The 11677-nt window shown below is 40.2% G+C and overlaps 1 protein-coding gene across 3 annotated transcripts; it reads right to left on the reverse strand.

Annotated features, from left to right (window-relative positions):
• Window positions 1-1963: 1963 nt before the first annotated feature.
• Window positions 1964-11677, reverse strand: LOC113668181 (uncharacterized). Of its 3 annotated transcripts, XM_089204487.1 has the most exons (4): window positions 11496-11630; window positions 8789-8865; window positions 5641-5773; window positions 1964-5513 (listed from the first exon to the last, which is right to left on the reverse strand). In XM_089204487.1, exons 3-4 carry the CDS (start codon window positions 5759-5761, stop codon window positions 2275-2277), a joined length of 3360 nt encoding a protein of 1119 aa, XP_089060613.1. In that variant the 5' UTR covers window positions 5762-5773; window positions 8789-8865; window positions 11496-11630; the 3' UTR covers window positions 1964-2274. The 3 variants fall into 3 exon arrangements, with proteins under 3 accessions (XP_089060613.1, XP_027039858.2, XP_089060612.1); XM_027184057.2 differs by lacking the exon at window positions 8789-8865 and having other exon boundaries at window positions 11496-11677; XM_089204486.1 differs by lacking the exons at window positions 8789-8865; window positions 11496-11630 and adding an exon at window positions 6481-6613.

The raw sequence follows: 11677 nt of genomic DNA on the forward strand, positions 1-11677 counted from the left end.
ACATTTGTCCTTCGTTTTTTATGACTGTATCCGATTGAACTCAAATAGCCTGTCTTATTACCTCAACAATTGGTACAACTGCATTTATATCCCTTGTTCCTATCAGGAAACCTCTCCCCACACATGGCTAGACGCGGATGATCTGCCCGAGATAGGCGTGCGTTTTACACACGAGGTTTATGAAATATTGGGATCTCCCAAGGTGGGTCAGTGAAAAAGTAAAAGAAAGCTGCTATCAACATGAGGTCTAAAAATGATTTAAGCGTTATTCGCAGCAAAGGTAGGTGAGTGTTTCTTAGTTTTTTAGTAAAACAGTTCATTCGTCTCTGCTTGTCCTTGAGAGATGGCCGGCGCGAGGTTGTCGGCATATAAAAGGGATCCTTTTTCCATATAAGGTACATGATTTTTTCCAAAAGTGGTTTATCAAAGTATACGCGTTTGACCCCTATTCCCCGTTGCTGCCCCACTCACCTGGTGGAAATATCCTTTATAATCATATGAACGAGAGTTTTTTTTTTTTACCATGAACCAAAACACTCGTAGAATCAATACAACCCCAAAAGGTTATATTGTATCTTACTCGAACCGAGTGACGTCTCTACATCCCTTGGACCCTAACATCAGCATTCATATTCTCCATACTGTTCTCTACACATTTCCTACGGTGCTGACAAGGAGAATTTGGGGATTAATTTGTGTACTTGATTCATAGGTTTTATTGTATCAAAGGTTTAAACTGAACAGACATTGAGCGTTTCGGACATAAACGTAAATAACCCATAGTGTTTATTGTTTGTTCAATTCATCAGATGTTAATGTGCCACAAATGATTTAAATTATACGTATGAATCACTAAAACAGGTCAGGCTTACGCGTATATCAATTCGAAGCTTCAACATCCCCCCCTGCGTAAATCTCGGGCTTTGAACTTTTAATGACTTTTTTGTTTAAATTTCCTCCGCCCTCCGCCCCCCACCCCCGAGCAAAAATTGTGTTCAAATGCCCCACCCAATTTTTGGGTAAAATGCAGATAAAATAAAACCTAGACCTTGTAGACATTTCCATCTGAGTCATTCACTCGGTAAATTGAACTACTTTCCTTAACATCTCCATATCTCATGATATTACGCTTGCATTCTACTGGAAAGACTAGACACTTCCGGTTTAAATTCTCCACCCCCCCCCCCCCGGGGGCTTGGAAGACGGGCAAATGCCTATGGGTTGCCCGGTAGGAATGTTGAAACTTCGAATTGATCGGCTTATTATCCACAATCAACTTTACACCCTTTCAATCTTAATAAAAACAGGAACAAAATTTGATCTATGATTTATGCGCCCGTAACTCTACATTGTGAGCAGTCATTGACCTATAAACCTAAAATCATACTTTTACTAGAAAGCTCTAGTATTGTTATGGCAATCCTCAACGTAAGTAATGTGAAAGGCTTAAACATAACTTATTGAGCAGAATTGAGGCATTTCTTCCGCACCATTTTCGAAGAAACGTATAAAATGCATGATGCAGTAAAACTCCGCTTACTCAAACTCGGGGAATTCAAACCCCACCAGTGACTCGTACAAGATCTGATTTCTTTTGACCCATTCCTTTGGTCATTTACTATCGACTAATTCGAACACTCGCTAACTCGAACCATGTTTTGTTCCCCTTGCGAGTTTGAGTTAGCGGGGTTATACTGTAGTATCGATCAATCAAGGATTAAATAACAACAAATTGAGAAACTGCCTTGAGACAGTACGAACCACCGAATTTATGATTGTCTTTGTTAGACACAACATTTTAAAGTTTTGAAATCTACTAGCTGCAACATTTGAATAATCTTCTTTTTTTAAGTTTTTTTCCCCCGAATTATTAAGCGTTCCAAAGCCCATGAGATCATTATAACACCAGTGAAGTCAATTAGGACTCTCATTCAATAATTCACAACATTCAAAAATAGCTGACGTGTTTGTTTTTGTTTTCGTGGTTTTTTTTTTTGGTCAGGAAGTAATTTTCAATAACTAAATCCCTAATCATCAACCATTTATGAAATTCATACATCACATACGACGGTACAAACTTGTACATATTATCATCGATATCTTAATTTGAAAAATTCAGTCTGTATCAATTACAGGTATTGATCCTGTAATCTGTCCTCTGCAATCAATTGAAATCCGTTCTGTTCAGAGTACTTAAAAAAAAATTACCACCTCTTCCACTGGGATGATAAATGGCAGAGACAAACATCACATTTGCTCCTTGAACGTCCTCGCCTATACATACGACTCGTAAAAGTAAGATGGCCGAGAGTGAACAGAAATTGCTATTTCACTTTTAACATCATTTCTCCAAGCGACATTCCACCATAGGGGTCTCAAACCATTTATTACAACGAATAGCAAACCGAGTACATCTGCCAGAACAGCCATCCACAACGCAGCTTTCCCTAACAGGGCCGCAATCACGATGGCCAGCTTCAAAATGACGGAGAACGAGATGTTTTCTGCTACGACACGACGGCAGAAACGGCCGAGTTGTACCAGTTCCGGTATTTTCGTCAAGTTGTTGCTCATCAGTGCCACATCTGCCGCCTCCACTGCTAAGGCCGTTCCCCCAGCGCCCATTGCGATACCAATATTCGCTGCGGCAAGGGCTGGGCCATCGTTGACGCCATCGCCGACCATACCCACAATGATTTTGTCGCTGTCACGTGATTTTACAGCATTGTAGCGGTGACGGGAACGGCAACAAGCGTACGGTAACATACACCTCCTAGTCTGTTGATCGTCGCCAAGCACCTCGCATTCCACGATTTGCATTCCACCTTGTCTCTCCTCGATCCACGACAGTTTGTCCTGAGGTTTCATGTCGGCGATGCACTCGTCCAAGCCTAAGTTACTCTTCACGGCCATGGCTGTACGAGAGTTATCACCAGTGATCATGGCAGTCTGGACACGAGTTTTTCGTAGCCAGTCCAACGCGCCACGACTTTCTGATCTAATAGTGTCAGCAAGAGCGATCATCATGGCCAGTTTACCATCCACAGCCATGAAGACCACAGTTTTACTCTCGTTACACCAAGTGATATACTTCTCTTCCATACACTTATTCAGCGCTTTGTTGCCAACACGCTTTAGGAATTCGTAATTACCGATCTGCACATGATGACCACCGACAACACCAGAAATACCTTGTCCTTCGTGAAGTTTAAAGCATTTTACTTCCGGAAGGCTGGAGGATTGTGACTTGCGCATTTCCGAAACACAACCACTAAATTCGCTTACTATGGCAGCCGCAAGAGGGTGGCTGGACTTGCTCTCAAGCGCAGCTGCTAAGCGTAAAGCTGATCGTTCTTTCACTCCAAAAACGCATTCTATGTCAACAACTTGAAACTTTCCTTCTGTTAATGTTCCAGTTTTATCAAACGCAAGGACCTGCAACTGAGCGAGGGTCTCGAGGTGAACTCCACCTTTGATCAGTGCTCCTTTACGCGCCGCTGCAGTGATACCACAGACCATAGCAATAGGGGTGGACATAACGAGGGCGCAAGGGCACGCTATGACCAGAAGGACAAGGGCTCGTTCTCCCCACATCTTTAGCTCCTGTGAGTAGGTTCCCACGCCTGCAGCACCAAGAATGGCTGGAATAACAAATACCAGAGCTGCAACAACGACCACAGTTGGAGTGTAAAACTTGGCAAACCGATTTATGGCGACTTCGATCCTTCCTGAACCAGTTTGGGCTTCCTGAACTAGTTGTGCAACTTTAGAAACTGTGGAAGATGTCGAGTCTGATGTGGTATTCACTTCCAAGTAGCCATTTTGATTAATCGTTCCGCTAAATACTTTAGATCCCACAGTTTTTTCAACGGGCACAGATTCACCAGAAACCGTACTTTCGTCCACAGCAGCTCGTCCTTTTATGACTTCACCATCCAAAGGAATAAACTCTCCTGGCCTAATGGCGATAGTGGTTCCAATAGCAACTGATTCCACCAATACACATTCGCCAGTGTTCGCTAGTATTGCCACCCGCGGCGCTTTTAGCATGAGCCCAGAGATTGTCCGCTGGACTTTAAACATGCAAAACTCTTGCAAGGCTTCGGCGAAGGAGAATACGTAAACTACAGCGGCGCCGTCCAACCACTCCTCAATGCTAAGCGTTCCCGCTATGGCAATGAGTATCAGAATATTGATGTCGACGCTACAGGTTTTAAGAGATACATACGTTTTCTGGAGGACTGGAAATATACCGAACACGATTTCCGCAATGGCCGGCCATCTGTACCAGGACGCATCACAGAAGAACGCTACAACACCTGTCATCAGGAGAATGGTTTGGAGCAAAAGATAAATCAGAAAAGTCGATAAGGACGGCGGGAGACTTTTACTATCATCGTGTTCTTGGGACCCAGTCTCCATGACGCTCGCGCCCAGATGGTTTCGGTTGAGTGTGTCAACAAGCTCGGTAGCTGACGTCACTTCTGGGTCGTGACGGACGTACACGACTCTCCCGATCACATTGACTGCGATTGATTTCACTCCTTCCAATGGTTCTAAGGATTCTTGAACGAGTGTGCTTTCCATCGCACAGCAAATGTTTTGCACTCGCAGCTTAGTGGTACTTTCGCGTATCACGGGTTTCTTCTTTGAGCTGTGGCCGCTTTCCTGAATACCGGGTGACGTGGGAGGGGTGAGAGGATAGAAACCATTGCGGTTTGTCACTGAGATTCTACTGCCAGATAGTGATCGATCGCAAAGTCCCTCGACAGACAATTTAAGCTGGGATTTATGGTAGCGATTGTCCCCACGTGGTTTTCGCGTGGAACCACTACAAGCTTGACTCTCACAGCAGTTGTCTTCAGGCGGAGAACACGTGACAGTTAATTGTGGATTGCGTGTCTGACATGTCAACTGACCACATGAAGACCGACGAGGGCTACCACTTTCGCAGCAAGTTGACACGGAGATTGCATCCGCTGAACTGGACGGTCTACCACTGTCTTTATCCGTGTGGCTGCAATTCGTTTGACAAGAATCACTCCAGTCGTCTGCCACAGTTCTACCGCAACAATCAGCGCTGGTTATTCTCGAAGGCCCACCGGACTCAGTTGACTTACTCCCTGGGATTTCCCTCTCAGAGCAACAACCTCGACATGGTGATGAGTCTGGCATAGCAGTAGCTTGTGCCGCTTGCTCAGACGCTTTTTCACAACAAGTGTCTTCTTTCTCTTGTCGTGAATTCTCCTGAGACGAGCAGCTGCCTTTGACAGGTTCACCTATTCTTACATTGTTGACAGTAGTCAAGCAACACTTACTTTGGAAACATTCGGCTGCTTCATCGCTTGGCTGTTCGGCTGAAGCAGAAGGACAAGGACTACGCCGAGTTTCTTCATTGCAAGAATCCTCATCATCATCGCAGCAGCTTTTGGAACGAGCAGACACACACGGGTCTCTCGTCTCCTCTTCTCCATACGAATCTATCCCATCCTCGCAAAAGCTTTCAATTTTTCCTGTTGTAGAAACAAAACATAGGTTGCTCATCTTTTCTTCGTTACAGTAAGTTTCGGACGGGTATAGATTCATATCATTCACTACCACAATACTTTGCCTCAAAATTACACTTCGCTGCAATCTCACCATTTTTCAGGAAGGGAAAAACATTTTCCAAGTCTTGACGTCCATGGTAACACTCGCCACATCCGCAAGAGTCTTCGGGTAAATCATCCGAACAACAGCCGCAGTGAAATTCTTGACACATCGGTACTTAATTCTGTAAGCAATAAAGATAATCTAAGAACTAAATTGTAATTAAAAAGTTCATCCAATTTTTTACGGTGTTACACCTTATCATGAACAAAACATGCTTTCTCTTGAGGATAAGTTTCCAAGGAAACGATGGTGCTGCGTTGGCGGGAGAGTATAACAGCTAACAGGGTAATTTACCTTTATTAACTGAGTTCATAACGTAAACTAGCCACCGTAAAGAGTTTTAAAACAGCTTTACAAACCTTTACGGTGGCCGATTTACGTTATCAACTCAGTTAATAAAACAAAATTAGCCCATCCCAACCACCCCCCCTTCGAAAAAAAAAAATGGTTGCAAAGGAGACTTGATGTTGCGTGACAAGTCGAGAGCTACACAATAATCGTTTGTCACATTCCCAGTAAGTCACACCAAAGCGTGCGCTCAATTGAAGCGTTACGTTCACCAAATTATATGACATGCAAGGAAAATAGTCAGACTGACGTCCCACAAATGAATCAGAAGTAGAAATAATAACTTTCCGCCTATCGGATTAAAAAAATGCCCAACGTGGATACGCAAGAATCTCGCACCCGGCTCCGCTGCTACTTACAAGTCAGGGTCAATTCGACACTTTAAGCGCTGTTCGATGTTCGTCCTGGTGTCTATTACAATTTCGAATTTTGATATAGTTTGATTTACTTATCAAGATCCTTTCACAAACTCGCACATACCTTAAATATTTTCAAAGATTCGGCAACGATGGCAGTGTTTCATCCGCTTTTCAACAAGTAAAAATGCACGTTAAGACGGAGATTGTGAAATACTAATGTCGACGTGTACGTGTGAAGAGCAAGCTTCAAGATTGGCTAATTCAATTTCGTCACGAAATCTTCTGAAACTGATAGTTTATATAACATGACAGATGTCATGTTTTATAATTGCACAAGGTTTTTGTTTCGAAAACTTTCGGGAATTTGATATCTTGCATTATGCTTTCGAATTGTCTTAGCTTTTCTTCTTCCTTTCAAATTCAACTTAAGTCTCGTTCTTTGATCAATATGTGCTTTTTACACCGACAGTGAAAGGACAGAAAGCTGATTGCTTATCTTCAGATACTTCTTGACCCTCCACGGTGTCTTAAAAACCTTTTGATACCTTTTGATTTGTTTTACATAACCCTTTGATTTGTGTTACCTTTTGTACATTAAAAGAAAATAGATTGGGGTGTTAATTGCTGTTTCTCAATGCCGGAGAGAAGGTGAGGAGTCCAAAGGCGCCGTCTCATAAACTAAAAAACTTCGTAGGTTCGCTGACGTTCTACTGTATCTCTAAATCGGATGGCAAAATCGCACAGAATGACTCGCTTGTGCAGACGAACCTTAGCTGCCCTCGTACTAAATTTACGAGGAAAAAAAATCAATTTCGGGGGTGTCAGCAGAATCATTTGACCTTCGTAATTGGCTCTTCCTGAATATTTTTGCACAACGAATCAGGATTCATCAGCGATTTTTGTTTTCGATATCTACAATTCATTCATTTTTTTTTTGCACTACATCACGAAATTCAAGATTCCCAAGTTTAAAATACGAAAATTAATTATTCCTTCTAATATCACATGAAACATGACCCCCATTTATCTCCCAAAATTAATTTGTGAAGCGGCGGAGAACTTATTCGTGCATCCTTTACCGTTAAGAGAGATTCTAGCCTACTATTGGGACTTTCCGGCACTGCACCGCATCGATTGAGATTAGGTTTACCACTCCAGGTAATATAAAGCGACAAAAAGTAAAACAATCCTGCTACTTTGCCTCACATTTTGGACCTCAAAAAACGTTATTTCATTTTGTACACCAGGTATAAATTACACAACGCTCACACATACACACCTTTTGTTCACCTTTCATGAGAGTGGGTCGTATTAATGACAGTAACCACAAACGCGGGCTTGTACATGTAACGATGCGCGTCTAAAAATTATCGTGATCTCCCTATGAAATGCTGTTACGAAGGATTTTATAGTACACTTTATCCCCACAAAAACCTGGCGCGTTTTCGGGTGAAAAAATTCAGTTCTTAGTTGGCCAAATTTCAACTGTTAGCTTGTGGTACACTAGAATAACAAATAAATTTGAATCAACATAAAGCCTTGGAAAGTCAACAATACCTTACGCTGATAAGGAATTGTAAGGTAAGCCATGTTATTAATCTGCGAGTAGAAAGTCCCTTTTCAACAGTAAAGAATGCCATGGGAATGAACCAGCTCATTAGCATAGGAATAATGCCTCTTTGTGCCATCAAACTCTTGCAAAGACACGCTTTAAACAAAAATCTTGTTTAGAAATTTGGTAAAAACTGAGACAGACTTAGGATGTAAATTTTGGCGTTCAAAATCGATCCGAAAACAAACTACTTAATCACTATGCTTTATCTACCTACTTTGATAAGCATTCGCCAAAAATGTCATAACATTCATTCTAAAGGATCATCGATCTTACAACAATGTATCTATACCACAAAAAAACCAGATAACAAAATAAGGTAAACTTGCATGAAAGGATTGCTAAGTTATAGGAATTTTTGCGCAAAATATATGTACGCCAATTATGTTCTACCCTAAGCAGTTCGATTGATATTTCAGGGGGCTGCAACCATCAATAAATCGCTCATACAAAAAAGTAAACGCCAATTACGGTCAGTACAAAAAAAAAATACCCGAGCTTTTAACTTGCGGTGGTGATCATACGGCGTTCCATCTAAGATCTAAGTGATGTTTGGACATAATTGAACAAAAAAATATTTTACGTCCATTTAACCGTCAATTAGCTAACTGTGCTAAGCGCAGCTAAGACGTACTACCCCCAAAAACCACGTACGAATCTCAGTTGAATTAAGTTAGTAATTGGAACATTGCAACTCTGATCGCAACCGATCTCAGCCACAAAAATCGTCTGTTGTCGCAGAATAAACTCAAAATTAAACCGATCACGCTTATCGAATTATCAGCAATATCAAACAGGTAATCGTTATGTTACTTACAAAGTGAATGTGGCCTCAATAAAGCTTCCATTGTCAGTGCTTTTTCAAAATTGGACATTTCCCAAGGTGTGGTCGCTCTTAAATAAGGAGAGAACGGGTGGCCAAAATGGCCCCGTTTCAAATCAGCAATTAGAATTTTTAAACACGGAATGTGGAAGGACAAATTGCAAATGTATCTGAAATGGTTTTTCACGGAAAAATACACAAATAAAAGTTGAAAACAAATTATTTTGAAGGTCTAAAATTAAATCATGAATTTCTTATCAGGAACCTAAAATTTTGCTCAATGAATAAACAAATGAAAGATTTTAACTTCAGTCATATTTCCAAACGAAATGAAAGTCAAGTAATTAAAAACAAGGTAATTTAGGAATTCATAACTAGAATCTGTATTCATTTGAAATAAACTGCAAAGGAAATGTAAACAAAATTTGTTATGAACAAACATCACACATAAAGGGATCTGGTTCACATTTTGCACACTTGTCTCTGACAGTTTGAACCAATGAAACACATGTTGAAAAATAAATATTCCACGTTATCAGCTCACCAAGGAGGTGACAAGATTTCAAAAAAAATTAGGCTCAGCCACAATCTGCTAATACCCAAATAATTGTTATATTGCTCAAGACTGTATGGTTGCCTGCCGTATGTAACACATCCAAAGTGCCAGTAGTAAATAATTACATACCAATTAGGAGTTGTAGTGTTTAAAGGAATACTTTGAATGCAGAACTCTGCATTGCAGAGTGATTTTTTTTCTATTTTAACATTTTAACAGGAAACTCCTACTTACACAATCGCATTTTAAAGTATATAGATTATGGAAATTAAACAAATAATCAACTCGAAGATATGGAATTTATCTTGTATCAAATCCTCTGATGTAACATGAAATGATATGTCTGGCACTTGCCAAGGAGAATGTTGCCTAAGATCTGAGAAGAGGAAGGGTTCACACATTTCTTGAGAGTATGAGGATATGTGACACAGATTACAATCAATGTTCATGAAATTTTGAAAAATTTCATTGGAAAACTTGCTTCTATGACAAAATCAACTAGAACAACAACACCAAAAAATTCTAAAAAAAGTGCAATTCATTTTAGCTGTTTTCTAATCAGAGCCAAACACTTGTCATACCATGAATGAAAAAAAATTGCTCAATTCATTCAAATATTTCTGAAGAGTTACAACCAGTAGCTGGAGAATTCTTTGTTATCCAACACCATGAATGACATACGACAAGTTCATAACATTTTTAGGAAGAATGTCCACTAAGTCGTTCATGAGCTGACCTTCATAACCCATACCACTCTAAATAAGAGACAGACACATCTTACTGACAGACACACCCTATGAGCAAAAATTTGCATCAAGTCAATGTCTTGCTCATCTGTAAACATTTAGAGCCAGTAATTTACATGCAGTCTAACCCAAACTGCAGTTTTACTCTTGACGTGGGCCTAGTTATTCTCTATAAGAAGGTTGATTTAATGAGATAAATGTCCTTCCACTCTAAGTTTTTTAGCCCTCTTGACACTATTCACAAAAATAAATGTTCAGGTAAAAGGTTTGGTCAAATTGAAAATAGTTTGGAACGTGGTTCAAATAACTAGCCCGTACACTGTCTTAGCCACTCAAAAAGTGCAAAAAGCTTTCTCTTGCAGTTCTGAAAAGTTCCCACAAGCTTATTGTACACCTAGCCCAAATGTTATTTTTTTAACCATGGTGTTAGTCAATGCATGACACAAGAATACTTGGAGAAAAAAAAAATCTTAAGAGTTGCAAGCTAAAGATTGAGAGTAGCAAGGGGTCCTAATCCCACTTCATACACCAACTTAGAAAAATCACAGGTTACATGTACTTTAAATAGTATTTCATGCATCACAAATTTAACAGAGAATACTTTAATTATTAACACCTTGCTACCCTCAAGATAAACCTGTGACTTTTTGGAGCCATGTTCAGATGCTACAATGCTGAGCAACTGGGTATTACTTTTAACTAAGCCATTAAACCAAATTCATTTGTCCGGACGTGATGCTTTAGGACACAGAGCGACATGATGATTGTTCAAGGATTGTAGCCAAAGTAAAGTTGCGAAAAACCTTGTTTAGTGTTTCACTTTAGCAGTGGAGCCCTTGTTTCTGATTTTGCGACATTCTCACTAGTAACAGTGAAATTCAAATGTAGAATTATACCAATGATATTTTACATGTTTATATACATCTAAACGAATATCTAAATTCGTATAAAGTCGTGTATTCACTTTATGTTAGTAGGTAAGATCCACGTTCGACAAAATAGAGATGGGAATCACGGGTTGGGAGATTTACGAACGATTTTTCGCTTATCCCTGTTGCTGTTCATCGCAGTTGGAAAATAACATTGACATCATTTCTTGATCAAAGGTCTTTAAAGTCTTTAAGACGCTTTTCGATAAAGGGTGCGTTTTACACGGCTTAAGTAACGAAAACGCTGTTTGTAAACAAATAATTTTAACAACCTACATCAGCGTCATGTCCCGTTGTCTTCAATTTCATTCAGAGCCAAGCGTTCAAATGCTATTTTAAAAAAAAGCTCTATACCAGTAATTTTTTTTTTGTGACACGGGTCTGTGATGATGTCTTTGTCTCTGGTAGAAGTTTCAGCGGCGAAACAAAACGCCTTAAACGTGTCACAATGCAATGATGAGAACACAAACCTTTAAGGTGAAAGCGATGAGAAATCCTTGACTTCAAAAGAAAAAAGCCTTCTTCAACTCTTCCTCGAGACAGTCACGGACGCACGATTAAGAAGCTTTCATCACATCCATAGGTCACACCAAGGACAACCCAACAATGATTTAACGATGTGCAGAAATCACTTACGAAGTTGTTTTGAGCC

Source organism: Pocillopora damicornis, chromosome 4, assembly GCF_964200805.1.
Source record: "Pocillopora damicornis chromosome 4, jaPocDami1.2, whole genome shotgun sequence".
Lineage (NCBI taxonomy): Eukaryota > Metazoa > Cnidaria > Anthozoa > Scleractinia > Pocilloporidae > Pocillopora > Pocillopora damicornis.